Genomic DNA, 20,539 nt, shown 5'->3' with positions numbered 1-20,539 from the left:
CTTCAACAGATGAATGGATAAAGAAGAAGTGATCCATATATACAATGGAATATTACTCAGCCATCAGAAAGGATGAATCCCCAACTTTTACATCAACATGGATGGGACTGGAGGAGATTATGCTAAGTGAAATAAGTCAAGCAGAGAAAGTCAATTGTCATATGGTTTCACTTATTTGTGGAACACAAGGAATAGAACGGAGGACATTAGGAGAAGGAAGGGAAAAATGAGGGGGGGGGGAACTGGAGGGAGAGATGAACCATGAGAGACTATGGACCTGAGAAACAAACAGGGTTCTAGAGGGGAGGGGGGAGGGGGGATTGGTTAGCCCGATGACGGGTATTAAGGAGGGCACGTACTGCATGGAGCACTGGGTGTTATACACAAACAATGAATCGTGGAACACTACATCAAAAACTAATGATGTACTGTATGCTGACTAACAATGAAACAAATTTTTTTTTAAAGATTTTATTTATTTATTTGAGAGAATGAGAGACAGAGAGCATGAGAGGGAGGAGGGTCAGAGGGAGAAGCAGACTCCCTGTCGAGCAGGGAGCCCGATGCGGGACTCGATGCGGGACTCGATCCTGGGACTCCAGGATCGTCATTGTCATGAACATGTTTCTCCTTTGCAGGTTAAATATCCCCAGCCCCTTCGATTATGTAATGTATTTATCACTATCCTAGTCACTCCTCGAAATTGGCCAACTGTGTGTGTCAGTGTCCCGTAAACACATGTCATCCGTACTGAACAGTGAGTCCAGAAATGTCCTAATTAATCCGTTTCTCAGGCCTGAAAGGCTTTGTAATCATTCTTAACTAGTCACCTTCTGCATAACATTACCTTATCTGCATACGGCACTTTGCAGCAAGCACATTTTCCTTTTCTACTTCTCCCACCTCCATCCCTTCCTGGTTCAGGCCCTCATCAACCCCAGGCCTGCATCCTGTGTCCGTTTTTTGCTTCCTTGCCGGCGGCTGCCATCCCTGCACTCCTTACACAATACCGTCACGTGTGAGTCAGCAAACACTCATTGAGCACCTGTGATGTGCAGGGCTTCGCTTCCGAGTAAGACAAGGCCTGTCCTTTTACTACAGAGGTGGCAGCCGTCATCGGACTATGCCAACACGTAGAGGTTGCGTGCATGGATGCACACCCACGACTGAGGGTGGAAAGCGGCATTCCAGCATATAGGTTAATGGAGACAGCATTTGACTAAACTTTTTTTTTTTAAGATTTTTTATTTATTTATTTGAGAGAGAGAGAATGAGAGACAGAGAGCACGAGAGGGAGGAGGGTCAGAGGGAGAAGCAGACCCCCCGCCGAGCAGGGAGCCCGACGTGGGACTCGATCCCGGGACTCCAGGATCATGACCTGAGCCGAAGGCAGTCGCTTAACCAACTGAGCCACCCAGGCGCCCATTTGACTAAACTTTTAAAAATGGTTGGAATTAAACGCAGAAGAGCATTCCAGGCTGAACCAGGGGCTAGGGCATGAGGAGTCTAAACGCACAGTGATTCAAGGGGGCTCCTGAGCAGAGCAGAGGGACAGAAGCTCTGGATGTGTAGCAGGATGAGCGGTACTCAGTGTTCTCCAGAGGAAGATCAGAGCAGGTAAAGAAGGATCCCGAGAGCCATCCTGGAGAGTCTGTTCTGGATGATCCGCAGCCTTGAAGAAGGGGCTGTTACGCTCCCAGCTGCACTTCCACCTCTCGGTGGAACACACCGAAGCCTCAACACTTGGACAAGGAGCTCTGCCTAGCAGCTCCTGAAGAGGCGGCTGGAAAGCAGACCAGGAGCATCCCCAACCCTGGCAGTGCGCCCTTGCGCGGGTCATGAATTTGCGAGAACCTCCGTGGCAGAGCTGTGGGGAGGATTAAGGCGGCGCCGGGCCCCAAGCGTGGCCTCAGTGACTTACTACTGGGACGACTGGGGAGGGCGGCCCCCGCGGTCGCTCCACGCCAGGAACCCGTTAGCCGGGAGGCGGCGGCAGCAGCAGCGGCGGCGAGAACTCGCGTCCGCGTCCCCGCGGGCGCGCGCGAGCAGCGGGGAGACCACTGGGCACGCGGAACTCCGCCACAGCAGCCTGCGACCGAGCGCAGCGCCCTTTCCCCTGATTGGGCGGGACCGGCCGGGGGCGGGCGGCGGACAAAAGGGAAGGCAGAGACGGGTGAAGCACGGGAAGAAGGCGGGGCCTCGCCCGGGAGGGAGGCGGGCTTTGGCTCCCAGTGGTGGCCCTGCCCCCTTGCCGCGTCTCGGGCCGGGGCTGGCGGCGCTGAACAGGCGGGGCCGTTACTACGCCGTCTGGTCATCCCAGCAACCGGTGACGCGGCCCGCACGAGGCCGACCACTGGCCAGCCGCGGAGAGCGGGCCTGGAGCGGGGCTCCCCACCCCGAGGCGCCTCCCAGCTCCCCCCGCTCGGCGGCCGCGCGCTCCGCCAGCCCCTTCCTCCCTTCAACGCCCTAGTCCCGAAGTCCGGAGGCGGGGGTCGGCGAGCCAGCCGAGTGGGAACCGCGTGGCGTACAAGGAGCCAGTCGGCGACCGGTGAGGGGACTGAGGGCTGGGAGGGCAGGGTTGGCGCGGGGCGGCGGTCCCCAACTGTCGCCCGCCTTCTCCCCTCCGCTCCTGGCGGCTAGCGTCTGCGGCTGTCGGGAGCGCCGCCCCGGCGACAAGTGACGCGGAGGCGCGGCGGGACGTGCGATTGGTCGGCCACGCTCGCGGCCGCCGGGCGGCCTGCTCCTCCCGGGCCTTGCCCTCCGCCTGTCCTCCCCCGGCTTCCCCCGGTGACCTTCGGGGCCGGCGGCCCCACGACGCAGACATCGCCAGGCTAAGACGGCTTAAAAAGGGCGGTGTCGGGCTCCGTGGCGTTAGTCGCCCCCGACTGCTCACTACGTTTTTGGTGTGCGGGCGCCAAGGGCGAGGAGCTGGGGTGGGACCGCGGGTGGGAAGTTGCGCCCAAGGAGAATCTGCCTAGCAACTCGTGACGACAGTTGGCTGAGGCGCCCGGGATTGGCTGCGCTGCGACCTACTCAGGTGTGCGCCCTTTCCCGTTCAGTACCAGGTAACGAGCCTTAAACCGAGTAACCAGGCTCCCTGATTACTCCGAGAGCTCCCGGGGTGTGGCGTGGGGCTACAGAATGCCCACGCTGCTCTCATCATGTGAAGAAGGGTTCTTTGGGGGTCGGGGAAGGACTTAAAAATTTTGCAGAACGTTTAGGATCCTTAAGGTAGAGTAGGAGTCAGACCCTGTATTCGGGATCCCTCTTCAGAGGAACTGTCCTGAAGAGGGTAAAACCTAGACTCAGCAACCACAGTTCTCAGACTTACACATATTCTAACCTTCTTTTCATATGAAACGTCGTAATAGCTTCCTTTACTGAGTTTTCCCAGGCAGGAGTGCCAGATACCTGACGTCCCCTGTCCAAGGTCACACAGCTAGTAATGGAAGAACCAGAATTTGGACACTTGCCTCCGTGCTTCCCGTGCGGATGTTACAGTTCCATTTCAATAAGCCAAAGCAAGAGTATTTGCAGTATATGCAGTAGATAGAGCTATGGAGGATAAGATGACTGGAGAGAGGCCTCCTCCTCCAGTAACCTAACATTTGAAAGAATTGTATTCCAGATTAATACATCATTTTTAAAAAGCATTGAGTGCCCTCTGTGTGCCCAACGTCTTGCTAGGCCCAGGGAAGGTGCAAAGCACCATGTGTTGTCCCTTCCCACATCCCAGTTCTGGGGTGCTCTGCCCCCTTTGGGTTGCAGTTTTGCCCACGTGTCAAAGGAACATAGAGAATAAACTATCCCACTACATATGTTCTCTCCCTGCCAACATCCCTATCTTCTCCACACTTCCCAGTTCACAGTAAAATCTTTGTGAAGGCGAAACTTCCAAAAGAGTGTACTTGGATCATGATCAGGCTTGGGCATCTGGGATGGAAAGCAGCTGTCATTCCTATTTCCAGCAGTTCTTTACACATGCCAGCCTAGCTCTGAAGCTCAAACGGGCAACTTCTTTTGAAGTACTGGATCTTGTTTCTGTTAGGTCAGGAGTAGCCATTCTGGTGTTCTAGATTCCACACTCCATCCTTACCTAGAAAAGGGGCTGAAGCCTTCCTAGAATGGATGGGACTACTATTCCCTGTTACTTTCATTGATTATTCAGAATAAAGCCAAGTAAGGGGATGGGGCTGTGGAGTGGGAAGGTGCTCAGCAGAGCTTCTCTGAGGAGGGGGTTACTGGAGCAGAGCCCCGAAAAAAGAGGGGAAGGGACTTTACAGGTGGAACTATAAATGGAAAGGCCCCAAAGTAGGCAATTAATTTGAATAATACATTTCATTTAACGCAATATATCCAAAATACTACCATTTCAACATATAATCAACATTAAACATTATTAATGAGATGTTTTGCGTTCTTTTCTTCGTACTAAATCTTTGAAATTAGGAGTGTATTTGACCCTTCCAGCATACCTCAGTTTGGACCAGCCACATGTCAAGTGCTCAGTCACGTATGCCTCAGGGCCACTGTCGTGCACAGTGCATCTGGGACAGCCCTCAGCCCCACTCCTGCACCACTTTCACCCAGCTGTGGCTTCACGATGGAGGAATTGCACGATGATCACTTGTCTCTTCATCCTGCCCCAGAAGTACTGGCCTGGCAGAACAGATAACCAGGGAAGAAAATCTTTGTACTAACTGAAGGACACAACTCAGAAGAAAAAGAGGTCAATGATGTGATGGCGTGTATTAGCTGAATCCAAAGTTGATGTAAACTGTAAAATTACACTGACACCTTGAAAAAAAAAAAAAAGGGGGCGCCTGGGTGGCTCAGTTGGTTAAGCGACTGCCTTCGGCTCAGGTCATGATCCCGGGGTCCTAGGATCGAGTCCCGCATCGGGCTCCCGGCTCGGCGGGGAGCCTGCTTCTCCCTCTGACCCTATCCCCTCTCATGCTGTTTCTCTCTCTCTCTCTCTCTCTCTCTCAAATAAATAAATAAATAATTTTTTTAATTAAAAAAAAAAGGATTACATTTAAAAAAAAGAAAAAGAACTAAACTGCTCTCATGTTAGATTGTTGATGTACTAAATCCTGATCAATTACCATACTCTTGATCTGTAATATGTTAGATATGGTTAGATGTGGTATGAAATACCTGCAATCTCTTTATTAAGAAACAAAAATAAAGTGATATATAAAACTCAGAAGTTTATTTTTATAGTTTATCAATTATGAATGTTAATTTTTCATTAGCTTATCTTACTTAGTACCTGTTTTTAATTACATATATAGTATTTGTAAATATTTGTAAGTATTAAATGCTTGAAAAGTACTATTTTTTTCTAAAATATTTTAAAGTATTGAACAATTAAGACTTTTCACCAACTCACACATAATTACCTCCTTCCCTCTTTCCAAGCCCTCCTGTACTTATTTTTTTTTTTCCTCCTGTACTTACTTTTTTACTTAAAATGAACTTGGTAGTATACAACTTGAAAACTCTCAATTGGGAAAGTGGTTAGGATAGTCTAGAAATTATTCCTTTTTTTTTTTTTACAGTAATATTTTATTATTTTTTTTCTTTCAGATTTCTTCCCAGGCATAGACCCCTATGCTTCCAGGGCAAACTCCAGCATGGGGTGAGGTGCAGAAGAGAGACTTGAGGGGTGTACTCTGGCACTCAGTTACCAAACCTGCCCCCTAGATCAGGGTCTGTCACCACATCTGTAATGGGGAGAAATTGTATCTTTGCTTATATGCCATTTATGTATGCATGTTTGTGTTTGTGCATTTGTCTCACCTTCCTTGGGCCTGTGCCCTGGGAGGCAGGGGGTGGGTTCCCAGAAACCTGGCCTGAGAGGTGCCATGGTCCCTGGAGTCCCTCACGTGAGGTGGAACCCTCACCAGCATGTGCATTGCTCTCTTTGGCATTTGGATCAAACATTGAGTCCTGAGGGAAGGTTTGACTCACATGAGAGCAAACATTCTTTTGAACTGACAACCCAGAATAGACAGCCAAGTATGTGGGCTGAAAGTTCCCTCTGGAAGAACTGAGAGATTCTCTCTAAAGACTGTTTTCAGGTCTGCAGAGGGGCTCCTGCCCCTGCTTGCAGCTTTTGCTTAAACTCATTCTCTGTGAATGAGATGTCTGGGATTTAAAATACTGAAGACCAAAAAAAAAAAAAAGGAGAAAGAGAAAGTGTGTGGGAGAGGAGTGTGATAGATGAAACAGAATAGCAAAATGTAGCTAGATGCTAAAGATGAGGGAGTAATTTGTGATATTATTCTTTAGTTTTTCATATTTGAAAATGTCCATTAAAACAATACCCTCCTCCAGAAAATAGTCCCCTCTTCTTTCTCTCCCTGCCTCTGTCCCCTTTGCTCAATGTAAATTCATGTTTTCCCTCTCATTTCATCCCTGCAGGGTACAGAACATCCTGCTCCAAAGGCATGAGAAGAGAACATCCTGTATTGGCCACTCCTGCCCAGTGTGGAGAGGAGCAAAACTCCAGAGCCCACCCCTGAAGGTTTGTGGCTTTCAAGGCTTTTTTTCAATGGATCCCATTTATGGCGTGTTTTAACCAGAGCTCTGGGTATTTATGATGTTTCCATATACCAATAAGAAAACTACTGCTGACCATTTCGTTTGCTCCCTCTCCCTGACCTGTTGAGTGACACAGCCTATAACTCTTAGCAACTATATCTAATCTCCACTGAATTTAGCTGGGACCAGTCCAGTAGCCTTGAGGAGAGTACTCAGTGATGAGGCCCACAGGAGGTTCTATACAGAAAGGCTGATCCTGCTCCCAGACCGCTACCTGGACCAACTTGTCAAGAGGATTCAGGGATAACATTTGAGATAAAGAGGATAGCAGATCAGATCCCATTCCCATAAAGGGGCTTCTCTACTACTCTGGGTTCTCAGATCCCTGGAGATAGGGCAATGAGAAAAGTCTGCAGAATATTTGCGAAGAACTTGGATGACCTGAGAATTAAGAAGGAATGCTTCTTCCTTCTCCGCAGGGTTCCTGAAAATGTGAAAAGCACTTCTAGGATAATGCCATTAACTTTTAATATTATTCTTTGTGGATTGTTCATGTTCCTTTTTGTCCCTTTCCTGGGTCCTGAATTGCTTTCTCAAGGCTAGGCCGGGGAACTTTGAGGCTGTGTACTGGTGCGGAGTGATTATCAGGTACTGTCCAAAGCCAAGGTGCAATACTTTGGGGTCTCTTAGATAACCCTCCCTTGCCCAGGCCCCAGCCCTTTCTGAGACTTTTGCCCAGACTGCTGCTTCTGTTCAGGTTTATGCTTCATCCCATTGCCCTCCTTGTCCTTCCAGCTCAGATCTGGCTGGGTTCACGTTGGGGACTTAGGAAACCAGGGCCTCAGAGGAAGGTGTTGATGTGGTTTAGGCCCGGGGGGCCTTCTCATTGCCCATCCCTCCTGGGTGTTGCCTAGTGCATCTCCAGGCCAAGACCTCTGATCTAAGGACAGAAAACAGGCTGGGTACTCCTCATCCCCTGCCAAGCAGAGTTTTGGAAGCAAACTCCCTCTCTGAATCCCTCCTGCCCTTCCTGGTGGCACGAGGACCACCCCACCCCCACCCACCCCCCACCCGCCAATATTTCTAGGAGTTTATGGCTTTGCCTCCTCTTGGAGAATGGACTCGGAGATGGCCTAGCTGGGGGTTACAAGAAACAGGGACCCTGTGCTTGCCACTCCATTCCCCAAGGTGTAGCTGTTGCAGCTGTTCCCGTGGCTTACGGTGACCTTCCCCCTGTAGGGCTCAGGGCTCAGGGTGAACCTGGCTGCAGCCCACTCCAGAAAAAGCTGCAGAGCCCCCCCACAAAAGAAGGAACCTGGACCTGCAGACCCGTTTTCCAGGCCTCCCCCTCTTCCCTCTGCTACTCCCTTGGTAGGCCTTCGGGAAACTGAGAGCAACGCGCAGCTTGAGGCGGCAGACCCCGGCCTGGACCCCGAGCGCCCGCCGGCCTAGCCCTCACCATGCTCGCCGCGTCAGAGGCGGCGGCGGCGGCGGGAAGGCCTTACGTGTGCAGTGAGTGTGGCAAGAGCTTCCGCTACAGTTCGGTGCTGCTGCGGCACGAGCGCGCCCACGGCGGCGACAGCCGCTACCGCTGCCTCGACTGCGGCGAGCGCTACGCCCTGGCCGCCGACCTCCGCGCACACCGACGCGCCCACGCCGGCCAGACGCTCTACATCTGCAGCGAGTGCGGCCAGAGCTTCCGCCACAGTGGCCGCCTTGACCTGCACCAGAGCGCGCACAGGCCGCGCAGCCGCTCCTGCCCCTGCCGCGCCTGCGGCCGCAGCTTCCCACACCTGTCGGCTCTGCTGCTTCACCGCCGCCGCCGGCACCCGCCCGAGCGGCCCCGCCGCTGCCCGCTGTGCGCCCGCGCCTTCCGTCAGAGCGCGCTGCGCTTCCACCAGGCGCGGGCGCACCGGTGGGGGGCCCCCCTCCCGCCCCTCGAGCCGCCGCGCCGCTGCGCCCAGTGCCCGCGGGCCTTCCGCAGCCACGCAGGCCTGCGGAGCCCCGCACGCGTCCACGCGGCCCGGAGCCCCGGTGGCGCCACGGCTGCTCAGCCCCGCGCTCCGGGTACACACCGGTGCGGCGTGTGCGGGAAGAGCTTTGGCAAGAGCTCCACGCTGACGCGACACCTGCAGACGCACTCGGGCGAGAAGCCTTTCAAGTGCCCGCAGTGCGGAAAGGGCTTCCCGGAGAGCGCCACGCTGGTGCGCCATCAGCGGACGCACACGGGGGAGAAGCCCTATGCGTGCGGCGACTGTGGGCGCCGCTTCAGCGAAAGCTCCACCCTGCTGCGCCACCGGCGCAGCCACCAGGGAGAGCGGCCGCACGCGTGCGCCACGTGTGGCAAGGCCTTCGGGCAGCGCTCCGACCTCGTGGTGCACCAGCGCATTCACACGGGCGAGAGGCCCTTCCCGTGCGCCGAGTGCGGCCGCCGCTTCAGCGACCGCTCCGACCTCACCAAGCACCTGCGCACGCACACGGGCGAGAAGCCCTACGGCTGTGAGCTGTGCGGCCGACGCTTCACGTGCGTGTCCAACCTCAACGTGCACCGGCGCAACCACGCGGGGCTCAAGCCGCACAAGTGCCCCGAGTGCGGCAAGGCCTTCGGCGTGGGCTCCAAGCTGGCGCTGCACCGCAAGACCCACCTGGGCGAGCGGCCGGCGCGGTGCGCCGAGTGCGGCAAGTGCTTCAGCCACAGCCGCTCGCTCTCGCAGCACCAGCGGGCGCACGCGCGCGCTCGGGCCGCCGCCCAGGCCGCCCAGGCCACGGCGGGGGCTGCGCTCATCTTTGCCGGGCAGGCAGGACAGGAGAAGCCGGACTCTCTGTGTCCTAGTTGAGGGACACTTGCCGAGCAGCTCGTCTGTCGTGGGCTAGGCAAGCGCGGATACGCTGCCACGGGGACGGAGGGCTGTGTAGACAGCGTGGCTGCCGGTCGCCTTTCCACGTCTCCGACGGTAGCCCGTCACCTGGACTGCTGCCGCGCCCCTGCATCTACTTCCCTGGTCGGCTCTTCCCGTCCGCCGTCCTCCCTGCCCTCCCCCTGGGGCGTAGGTGCAGGGAGTCAGGGAGACCTCCTAGACAGGGAAGAGAGCCCAGGTGTTGGTGTGTTCCCGTCGCTGCTGCGGCGCCCTCAGAGGTTTTCCTGTTTCCCGACCTGTGTTCTATCTGCCCTCGTCCCATCCCCCTTTCCAGCCTGAGTCTCCTCTAGCTCTCCTTCCCGCCTACTTCTGTTGTCCTGCATCTTCAGGTAATGATCACAGATGTGGCCACAGGGACAACCAGCCGCCTGTGGGCTTCTTGCCCCTTGGTTCTACTTGAGTCTCTGCTGCTTTCCCCCTGGGCTCAGGGATATTGGGAAATGTGTAGGCAGAGAGATCATGGGACAGCTCATTTCAGTGAAAGACATCATGCCAGAAGCAACCGGCCTGCTCCCTGGCAGGGAAGGCCCACCCAGAGTGAAGCTGGGCAGGAGCCCTCAGCAAAGCACCCACCTGTCCCATGGACAGACCTGATGGTGTCCAGATCAAAGTGCCTCTCAGGGCAATATTCTCCAGTTGGGGCGGGTGGGGGGGAGGGGCATTAACTTCGGGCCCTAGACTGAGACCACATGGGGTCTATAAAGCAGAGTATTGCCAAGTGGAGCATCAGAATGTTATTTCCAAATCAAGCTTGGAGCCATGCGGAAATTGAGCTCCACAGAGTCAATAGTGCAGGGCAGAAAATCTGAAATTGGCCAGCGATTTTTTTTGCTTATGACTGGTGAAATAAAGCTTGTTTGTTTGGGTTCCAGACGCCAAGAGCCTACTTTGTCAAAGCAGAGGCTGCTGTCTTTGCAGACTTGAGGAGTGATCCAAGAGTCAGGCCCTTTTGAAGCTCTAAGATGTCCCCTCCCAAGGTAGCTCAGTGATCTTGCATGTACAGCCCCCTTGATTTTGCACTGGGAGGCAAGACTCTTCCAGCCTATACATTTGGTTCTCTTGGTCAATGCAGAGTACGAATGTGGCTCAGGCTCACATACCACCATTCCTGTTCCAGCTAATCCCTCCGGAATGACCCAGCGCTCCCCATATGTCACAGCCTGCCCTTCTCGAGTGCAAGAATAGGTAGGACAGTCCGCAGAGGAGGACTGCAAAGTGCCAAAGCAAACTGGGAAAGAAAGCTGGGTCCTTGAGGTAGGGGCCTGCAGAGAGAGGACCGCGGCCCACACCTATGGTGCACTCAGGCATATTCCAGCAGAGCCTGCTTCCGAAGGAATCAGGATTCCTGAGCTTCAGGTGCCAAAATACTCACTCTGCCCACACACGTCCATGTAAAATACTGGGTTTATTCTGTCCTTGAGGAAGACTAAAGTAGCCTGGCTTGTGTTGTGCCCCCACCCTGCACTCCCTGTCACCCTGGTTTCTGGGGACCAGGCACCTGGCACTTCTCTTCCTCCCTCCTCTTCAGTCTCCAGGGTCTGGCTCCTCAGAGCTCAGGAATGCTCACTGCTGAGGGAGCACAGTCAGAGCCTGAGGAACCACAGAGGGCCTGGACTCCTCACCGGACCTCGGGGTCACAGAGGCAGAGATGCTGGGACAGGGCTCCAGTGGGCCAGGTGACTCTTGTGGGGCTGGGAGCAGGGCTGGGTGGCTTTTGCTGCAGTGAGCTGCAACACTGTCTGGCTTCTCAAAACGCTTGCCGCAAAGCTCACAGGGGAAGCGCAGAGCCGCGGCTGTCTCGGCATGCTTGCGCCGATGCCAGTTCAGGGAGGCCTTCTGGCGGCAGGTGAACCCACAGATCTCACACCTGAGCCAGGGACAGTGGGGGGAAGGGCAGGGCTTCAGCCCACCTCAGCCTCCCCAGGGGCTCCCCCTCCTTCAGCTGTGTCTTGCTGGTCCCCCTGGCAGCCCTACCTTCCCACCATGCGCCCCCACACTCACTGCAGGGGTTTCTCTCCAGTGTGGATGCGCCGGTGGATGACGAGGTTGCTGCTGGTGCGGAAAGACCGGGCACAGAACTCACAGATGTAGTCCCGGGTGTCTGCGGGTTCACAGGGGTCACCCCAGCATCCATCCGCAGGCCGCGGCCCCTCCTCAGCCCAGCCCACCTGTCAACCCTCACAGGAGTACTGTCCCCGACTCAACCTGCTTATCCCACCCCTCCCAGCCCCGAGCCATGCCCTCTGGCTGTCAATCTGCTCCATGTTCCCTGACCTGCCTCCCTACCAGCACTAACCACCTGCCCTCTGCGCTTCCCCCGCAGCTGCCACAGGCCTGCTATGGGCTCTCTCTTCTACCCCCAAGTCTCAGGGCAGCCCATACACGGGGCATCCCTGTGGCTCGTGGCGTCCTTGAGACATCTGTCTCACCACCCCTTGGGAGCCCACCTCCACACCACCACATTCCCCAAACCTCTGACTCCAGGCCCTCTCCTCGGCCATTACTCATGCCACTGCTTTGTTTCCTACACGTCCAGCACTCCACATTGCTGTTCCCTGACCTTCACTGACCTGGTCTCCCACCCTTCTCAGCCACCACTCCCAGGTCATGCCCCATCACTGCACCTCCTTGAAACTGCAGTTTCAGCAGGGGCCTCCTCCTGTGTCCTGCCACGATAAGCCTGGGACTCCACGCTGCCAGCCCAGCAGCCCGCTGCCTTCCCACTGCCCCCTCCACACTCCTCTCCCAGATCCCTTTCCAGGGCATCTTTGTAGCCTGCCTTCGCTCACACCACGAATTCACTGGCCGCTCTCTCCCTTAGCTGTACCTGTTCGGTTAAAATCCAACTCAAAGTAAACACAACTCTTGGCCTGCTCCAGGAATACAGAGGTGTGGCAAGGGGAGCAGAAACACAACCCACGGATTGTTCATCTACGCCTCGGCCTCTCCTTTCATCCACAACCACAGGTCCCAAGGGCCCACCATAAGCCTCTGCATTTTCTCGGTCAGTTCACTCTGCCACTCTCAGGAGCCCAGAAGGCCATTTTCCACACCACCTCCTCTCTCTGCTAGCTCATCAGCAGGGACCTCATTTTTCAAGTCACCAAGGAGAGAAGCCAGGGGAGAATAACCATGTCGTCCCCCCACCCAAGCCCTCAGCCAACTTGCTTCCGTGCCCGTGTGTGAGACTATTCCTTGCTCCACTGCAGTCCCCTCCAGCTGTGCAGAGATACACTGCTTCCCCCCCACCGGAGGTTCCCCCCACCCCCAACCTAGGCATCAGGAAGCCTCTTCTCTCAGTGGGATCATTCCCATCTGTACCCCCAAACCCACAGCCCTCCAGCTAAGACCCCCTTTCCCTACTTGTCTTCACAGCAACACTCCAGAGAGGGGCCCATACTCACTCTACTGCCCCAGCTCCTCCCTGCCTTGAACTCACTCCATTCTGGCTGTCCTCCCTTGTCATCTAGTCAAAGGTGGCTTCCCACCACGTCCAGCGGCCTGTCCTCATGTTGCTCAGTCTCGTTGCACTGTCACAACCCACCCTCCCCTCCCCCTAGAGCACTCTCTCCACGTCTTCATCTGCCTCACTGGCCGCTTGGGCACTGCCCTTCCCGCCTGCCCTGCTCAGAACTCCGTTCTACCTACGCTCACTCCATGTAGCTGCTTCCACCTTCACTCCAAATACCACCCGTGTGCTTGTGATGAACACATTTCTTTCCCCCCAAACATCTCTGAACTCCAGAGTCACATCTTCTGGGATGCCTAAATGAGCATGTCCCAAATAAAATGTCCCTTTCCTAAAGCCCGCCTCTCCCCTCTTTTCAGGAAATCTCATCACCTCTGCCCAGGTGCTCAGGCTGGAATCCTTCAAGTCAGCCTCGACGCCCTCCTGCCCACCCACCTGTGGCCAGTATGTCCTCACAGCAGCCTCCTGCCTCCTCCTTCATGCTCACATCAGCCTCTAGCCACCCCCCCCGACCAACTCGACTGGACCAGCATGTCAAGGCTGCTCTCCCCACACGCTGCACGCTCCTACAGTCCCATTTGTCCATATGGCAGTCACTTTGCTCCTTTTAAAGTCAGTTGTGTCCTTCTGCTATACAAGACGCTGAGGTGCTGCCCATCTCGTCTGGCCAGAAGCCAAGCCACGCTGATGGTAGTCTTGGAGGCCCCCACCACTGTCTGACCTCTTTTCCTCCCTTTCTAACTTCCAGGCCTCCTCTCCCTCCCTTCCTGGAACATGCCACGCGGAAGCCAGCTCAGGGCCTTTCCAGTGCTGCCCATAGACGTGGACAAGGCTCCATTCCTCCCTTCACTTAGGTCTTTGCTTAGAGACCTTCCCCTTCTACCACAGAGACTCCTGCCTCATGCTCTCCTTCCCCTTCTGGGCTTTCACGTGTCTATATCCCTGTTATCACTAGAGTGGACGTCGTATGAAGTAGGGATTGCCCTCTGTTCCCTGTGGTATCTCAGCACCTAGAACAGTCTCAAGCAGGCAGGTGCTCACCACACAGAGACCTGAGGTGAGAGTCATCCCACAGGCGAGGTGAAGGGACCCCCAGGGGGAGCTGACAGGACCCACATGGAGAAGTGAGGGCACCCATAGGTGGAGGTGACAGCACGCACAGGAGGGAAATGAGGAGGCGTCTCTACCACTCACCACTGTGCAGTTTAACATGCTCCTTCAGGTGTTTCTTAAAGTTGAAGGACTTCCCACAGGCTGGCTCTGGGCAGGAAAAGGACTTTTGGTGGATGTGCTGGTACTTTTTGTGGTGCTAGGAAAGGAAACGGGTAGTGTCAGGGAAACCACCAGAGCTGGCCCAGCAGACAGACTCCTCTGCCCCCGCTTTCCCCACAACAGTTCTCTCACCACCAGCTCACATCCTCCTGGCCAGTCCTCATCCGAAGGCAAGCACCCCCTCCTATCCCGACACCAACCTCTGCCCTCATCCTATTCTGTCCTTGATTTGCATTATCTCACATTTTTGCCACAACCTTCCTTACAAAGCCCAGTTCCCTGAACAAAGTGCCATTCTGGTGACACTCCTGGTTCCCTAACCATGGAGCTGCTGTCTGCTGGGAATGAGAACACAATTTGGGTAGGTATGATTACCCTCTTCAATATCAATGTACAGTAATATTGCCCAGATTGCCTACTTTATTAATAGCTCATCACAGGTACATATTATATGACGTTTTCCTAAATCTGCTTTGGAAACACACACACACACATACACACACACACATGCATGCTCTCAACCCGGAACACTTTTAGGGGTAGTCTGTTCTTTCACTCCCTGAGTATATCTGGGAAATAGTTCTCCTGTCTGACCTAATTTTACATCCTGGCTCCATAAGCTACATGGGCTTTCCCCCTTTTCTATAATCCCACTTTCCCATAGTTAAACTGCTGCTTGAGGCTGCTTCAGTCTTCTTCATTAACAGGCTCCTGTGTGTTTGCCTAGCCCCACTAAAGTTCTCATCCCAGAGCTTTCCTACCCGTTTGCTCTCCCAAATCCCATACACCCTTGCTTCACCATCCCTTTGGCCTGGGCTCTCCCTCAACTTCAGGACGTGGTCTGGGAGGGCTCTGGATAAGTGTGGGGGCCGTGGCCCTTCCCTCTTTGTGCCCCAAACCTCTCCTGCAGTGAGGCTGCATCTTCTGGTCCTCTGGCTCTAGAACTACCCACTCCTGCCAGCAGGGCCAGGCGGCGGAGGGTGAACTCTGGAACCCCAGCACTACCACCCACTAGCCTTCTGTGTGCCTCAGTTGCCTCATCTGCAGAAGGAACAGTACCAGCACCTACTCCCGAGGGATGTTTTGAAGATCAAAAGACTTGACCCACATCAGGTGCTTAGAACAGTTGCTAGCATTCCAAGAGCCTGAGGAATGCCATCGTTATCCCCATATGACCCTTGGAGGGCCCATGCAACCAGCAGGGGTGGACAGCAGCTGTGCACCTGAGGCTTGTTTTTCTGCCTTATCTACCAGTTGTCTGGCTTAGTGATTCTTAACTGTAGGTAAGCTCTGCAGGTCCACCCCAACGCTTCTCTTCCTATCTCCAAATCCACCCACACCCCAAGCTTCTTTGCTTCAGCTTCTCCTTCACCTCAGCATCTCCTTAAGCCCTTCTCATATATACCTCTGAGGCCACACAGAACCCAATCTATGCCCCTCACGTCCTCACATTCAAATACTGCCGGTTGGAGAAGATCCTTCCACAGCCAGGGAAGTCACAAGGTAGCAGCTCTCTTTTGGCAGCTTTCCTGGGGGAGGAGGATAGGCAGGAACATAAGAACTCCCACAGGCTCTCCTCAGCCCCCTCCTCTCACTCCCCTCCCCAAGGCCCCCCCTCCCCCAGGCCTACCTAATTCTCTTGGGGCCGATCTGTGCCGTGTCCTCCTCCCAGGCCAAGGTCAGAGCAGACTGGGCCTGACTCCCAGGGCTATGGGCAGCAAAGAGGGAGCAGAGGGCCTCGAGGGAGGGCCATGTCCCGGGATGCCCCTGCCCTCTGTCTCAGCCATCAGGTTACCTGGCCAGGGGCTCAGTCTGCTGGGCTGCTTGAGGGGTCCCTCTGAGTTCCGGCTGTACCCCAACTTCCGTAGACAGAAGAGCTCCAGAACCCAATGATGACGTTGATGAGGATGGTACAGCAAGAGGATTGAGGGGAGCTGCTGGGGCCGGGGGTGTCTCCCCCTCAAGTGCATGGGTGACAGGGGAAGGAAGTACTCTGGGGGCATCTGGATCACTGCTGAAAAGAGAAGAAAGAGGAGGGCATTATCTCCCTGGGCTCTCAGCTAGCCTTCAACCCAACCCCAGCCCCTAAATTGTGAAGAATCCCAAACTCAGAACAACCCTACCCATACCCCAGGATCTCTGTTCACACCTGCTTTCAGCTTTCATTCTCCCCTAAGCCTAACTTCATCCCCTTTCCCCAACTGAAAGCCTCCAATTCTTTCTGCCTTCCCCACCAATACGCCTTTCCCTTGAGTCTGGAAAGCTCGGGATCCCTGACCAGCTGCTCCCTCCTCCTGCTCTGTTCAACATCTTCCCACAACCCCAACTTGCTCATCTGGGGAGGAGCTGTAGGTCCATGGGCTGGCATCACTGAGCATCTCCTCTTCATCCTCATCTTCCTCCTCCCCCTCTTCTCCTGGGGTTGGGAAGGTCTCCAGTAGGGGTCCCACTTCCCTGCTGGACCAAGGAAGGGAAGCCTCAGGCTCTGCTCCCTCACCTGCACTGTTCACCCAAGTCTATCCTTTCCCTCCCACCCCCAACCTCACCTGGGCAACCTGGCCTCCTGAGTCCTCTCATCATGCTCAGATTCCAAACCTGTTGGCACAGGTAGGGTCAAAGGGGAAGGAACTCTGGGCTTGGGGGATGAGGACAGGTATACTTCTAAGGTCTGAAGTGGTGGGAGGACTCTGGGGAAGAAGGAAGAGGGTGCAGATCCTACTGGGATGGGAAGGGGTATTTTACTTTAGAGATGATACATTCACATGGTTCAAAAAACAAAAGTATAAAAAGGTACACTTTGAAAAGTCTCTTTTCCAATACTGTCCCCCAATCACCTAGTTCTTCCCACAGAGAACCTGGTTTCCTACATGCCCTTCCAGAGATATTTTATACATTCATAAATAAATATATATATGTGTGTGTATATATATATTCTTTCTCTCCTTATTTTTCCACCAATGGTAACACAACATACATCTTATTCTGTATTTTGCTTCTTATGCCTAAAAATATATTTGAGGGAAAAAAAAAATATATATATATATATTTGAGGATAATTTTTAGAAAATGGAGTTCTAAGCTACAGAGAGGGAGCCACTTTCCCTCGCTTTTCTTCACAACTCTTCTTTCCTGCAGCCTACCTGCAGGCTCCGACCTGCTCCTGGCCTCCGGGCACCAGCTTCTCCGGGCAGTATTCGGACAGGACACTGGCTTGGGCTCCTCTGGAGATATGGAGCCTGAAGAGGGGCCCCAGGAGAAGGTGTGGCCTGCAGAGCACTCCCACACAAGCCCCCCATCTTGGCCCCCGGGCCCCCGAAGCCCCGGCACCAGGCTGCACTCTCGGCTGTGGGCATGAGACAGGAGCACCAGATACTGCAGACCCTTGGGGGGCAAAGGCTCAGGACCTGAAGTGGTGAAGGCAACAGTCAGGGCAAGCTGGGAAGCCTCCTACTCTCACCCTGGGACCACGGCCTCAATGCCTCACAGCCCTGTCCCCCAACCCCCTGGGCAAGGCCAGTCCCTAGTTCAGTTTACCATTCTTCAGAGCCCAGAACCCCCAAGGTCCTGAGACATTGCTCTCTTGTCCACAGGCTGCCCCCATCAAACTACCTTGGGCTCCCCAACTATACCCCACCTTTTTCCAAACTCACTCAGGGTCCCCTCTGATCCAATCCCCTTCAGGAGGGTGCTTCTGGGCCACATGACTCCCTGATGCCCCTCTTCCCTCCCTGGCTCCTGACCCCCAACCTCTAGTTATTTCCTACCTACCTGCACAGAGCACACAGCCTGAAGAAGTGTATCTGCGAGGGGAAAGGGGGTGGGGGAGAGGGGAGGCAGTTTAGGTAGGGAGCCTGGCCAACGGCCCTCGGCTCTCAGCACGCACACACTTTCGGACCCCCTATTCGCTGGAGACCAAGGGGAGGGCAAGGGACCCGGAGAGGCCACAAATCACACAGGCTGTTCTGCTGAAATGAGACACCCCTGGGTCAGGGGGCCCGCACCTGACCCAGGGAGGGGACTGGGTGCTGCAACCTGGGGGTGCCCTCCCCCAGCGCCCCGCCCCGGCCCCTAACCGGTCCAACAGGAACTTAGCGAGCTGCGAGTGCAGGGAGAAGCCCAGCCGCTCCTTGAGGAGGCACCACTGCTCCATGTGGCCGCCCAGGCGGATGCGGCACTTGCTGCGACGCGCGTCCAGCTGCCGCCGCTTCTCCTGCCGCCTGCGAGATGCGTCCACCGGGGAGGAAGCCATGGGCACCAGGACCTGCAGGGTGGAGGAGACACGCGTCTGGGCGGACCTCGTCTCGGGCCCGGGACCCCGACTCCACCCGCCGCTGCGGCCTCAGTTTCCGCCATCCGTGACCTGGGAGCAAGACTAAGTCATTTCAGCAGCATCCGCTGCCCCTGGGCCCGAACCACCCCAGCTTACGTTACCGGGCAGCAGCGCGGTGGAGGGGGAGGCAGGGAGACAGGGTCAAAGTCAGAACAGTGGCCCGACCCGAGCATACTGAAGTGCAGAAGCGCGAGCTGTGGGGAAGGGGCGTGAGGCTCTCACGGAGAAATTTCAACCGGGGCTGGGCGAGGGGTGGGTAACAGTTCCACCTTGAAGAGAGCGAGGCCTTTAGTGCCTTTACTGGTTGACGGGGGAAGGGGAGCTGCGGTCTACTGGGGGCGCTTTTCATAGCGGGGTGAATGCGGGTGGGACCGGGGCCTGGAGGGCGCCCCCACCCCGTCTCGGGCCGCCCCACTTAACGCTCACTGTGCGTCGGTCAGGCCAATTCCAAGGGCAGCCCCCAGGCCGCCCGGAGCGCCCGCCGCGGCCCACCCCCACCCGGCCTTACCTGCGAGCCCCCACCCGCCCCAGCCCGACTGCGCCTGCGCCCCTCCCGCCTCGCGCGCAGGCCCGGAGAGCGGCGGGAGGACGGGGGCCCACCTCGCGCGCTCCGCGGCCGTTTCTCTTTTAAGAGGAACCCGTCCCCCTCCGCCTCGGTGGCTCCAGCCGGGAGCAGGGGCCCCGGCGGCTGGGAAGGGACAGGCCGAGGCTGGCGGCGCGCGCCTGCGCACTGGCCGCCGAGCGCACCGCCTGCCGGGAGGCGTAGTTCCCGCAGGAATCGCCCCCGCGTGTCGCGGAGCTGCGGGGAAGCCGGGCGCGGTGGCGTGTGTTCGCGAGTCCCTGCGCTTGATGGGGCAATGTACGTGTGCCAACCCCAGCCCCTCCAGCCTGCTCAGGGCTGTCGCCTCCACAACGGGCCCTGGTGTGTACTTCACCAGCAATTTCTCCTTCTCAGTTGCCACCGACGTGCAAACACGTGTGCAGAATCAGCCACCTCAAAAACCACCTAGACGCCTCTAGAACCATCCAGCTGTGGACGCTTCCCTCTGAGGCATCAAAAGTCTTCTGAAACTCTTCTTCACTTCCCATGCTCTCTTCAAATGACTCCAGAGGAGCTCTCCTCTCCGTCAAGCCCCTGGAATGGTGCTTCTCAAAGTCACTTGCTGCGACCTCTTGGCCTTCAGAGCAACATCTGACAATGTAGATCTTTCTCTCCATACTCCTCTTCCTCATTCGCTCCTCCTTTCCTTTGTTGGAACCTCAACCACTGTACCCCAAAAATATAGAGTCCCCATGGATTGGAATCAAGACCAAATACTCTCTTTTATCTCTTCTCGAGTGATCTAATTGTCCCCATGGATTTTTTTTTTTCTTCCAGGTTTTTATGTAACTTACAGTTAGTGAACATACAGAGTAATATTGGTTTCAGGTGTAGGATTTAGTGATTTCTCACTTACATATAATACCCAGTGCTCGTCACAACCTGTGCCCTGCTTCATACCCATCACTTACTTAACCCATCCCCCACACCCAACTACCCTCCAGCAACGCTCAGTTTGTTCTCTATAGTTAGCAGTTAGCTTTGTGGCTCCTGGGAGGCTCCGGTCATGATCACGGGGTCCTGGGATGGAGCCCCCCAAACCCTGGGGCTCACTGCTCAGTGGGGAGTCTACTTCTCCCTCTGCCCTCCCCCCGCTCGTGTGTGCTTGCTCTCTCTCAAATAAATAAGTAAATTTTTTTTGAAAAAGAGTCTGGACGCCTGGGTGGCTCAGTTGGTTGGGCATCTGCCCTCGGCTGGGGTCATGATCCCGGTCTCCCCGGGTGGAGTCCCACATCAGGCTCCCTGCTCAGCGGGGAGTGTGCTTCTCCCTCTGCCCTTCACCCTGCTTGTGCTCTCTCTTGCTCCCTCTAAAAGAAAAGAGTCTGTTCTTCCTCACTCCTTTTCTTTTTTTCTTCTCCCTACCTGTTAGGTTTCTTAAATTCAACATATGAGGGAAATGATGT

The 20,539-nt window shown here is 55.5% G+C and overlaps 2 protein-coding genes and 1 non-coding gene across 21 annotated transcripts; 2 read left to right on the top strand and 1 right to left on the bottom strand.

The window, feature by feature from the left end:
- The first annotated feature begins 2,351 nt into the window (after positions 1 to 2,351).
- ZNF672 (zinc finger protein 672) lies at positions 2,352 to 9,451 on the top strand. 9 transcript variants are annotated; one of them, XM_035029462.1, is made up of 5 exons: positions 4,642 to 4,729; positions 5,590 to 5,712; positions 6,427 to 6,529; positions 7,145 to 7,194; positions 7,922 to 9,451. In XM_035029462.1, the coding sequence occupies exon 5, from the start codon at positions 8,007 to 8,009 to the stop codon at positions 9,381 to 9,383; it is 1,377 nt and encodes a 458-aa protein (XP_034885353.1). In that variant the 5' UTR covers positions 4,642 to 4,729; positions 5,590 to 5,712; positions 6,427 to 6,529; positions 7,145 to 7,194; positions 7,922 to 8,006; the 3' UTR covers positions 9,384 to 9,451. The 9 variants fall into 9 exon arrangements, with proteins under 9 accessions (XP_034885352.1, XP_034885354.1, XP_034885346.1 ...); XM_035029460.1 differs by having other exon boundaries at positions 7,786 to 9,451; XM_035029459.1 differs by lacking the exon at positions 7,145 to 7,194.
- On the bottom strand, positions 4,564 to 19,263 carry ZNF692 (zinc finger protein 692). Of its 11 annotated transcripts, XM_035029444.1 has the most exons (13): positions 19,136 to 19,263; positions 18,637 to 18,804; positions 18,279 to 18,466; positions 17,974 to 18,005; positions 17,346 to 17,609; positions 16,752 to 16,800; positions 16,537 to 16,662; positions 16,001 to 16,219; positions 15,836 to 15,913; positions 15,656 to 15,734; positions 14,128 to 14,242; positions 11,466 to 11,565; positions 10,851 to 11,331 (listed from the first exon to the last, which is right to left on the bottom strand). In XM_035029444.1, exons 2-13 carry the CDS (start codon positions 18,706 to 18,708, stop codon positions 11,028 to 11,030), a joined length of 1,626 nt encoding a protein of 541 aa, XP_034885335.1. In that variant the 5' UTR covers positions 18,709 to 18,804; positions 19,136 to 19,263; the 3' UTR covers positions 10,851 to 11,027. The 11 variants fall into 11 exon arrangements, with proteins under 11 accessions (XP_034885345.1, XP_034885335.1, XP_034885339.1 ...); XM_035029448.1 differs by lacking the exon at positions 18,637 to 18,804; XM_035029447.1 differs by lacking the exon at positions 19,136 to 19,263 and having other exon boundaries at positions 16,001 to 16,216; positions 16,537 to 16,659; positions 18,637 to 19,031.
- Positions 4,729 to 4,800, top strand: LOC118026544. The gene has a single exon (XR_004683609.1). It is a non-coding gene; the product is annotated as a small nucleolar RNA SNORD45 (small nucleolar RNA).
- Positions 19,264 to 20,539: the final 1,276 nt, after the last annotated feature.

This window comes from Mirounga leonina, unplaced genomic scaffold (assembly GCF_011800145.1).
Source record: "Mirounga leonina isolate KUSES-001 unplaced genomic scaffold, KU_Mleo_1.0 Mir_239, whole genome shotgun sequence".
Classification (NCBI taxonomy): Eukaryota; Metazoa; Chordata; class Mammalia; order Carnivora; family Phocidae; genus Mirounga; species Mirounga leonina.
This window is presented reverse-complemented; position numbering and strand designations above follow the sequence as displayed.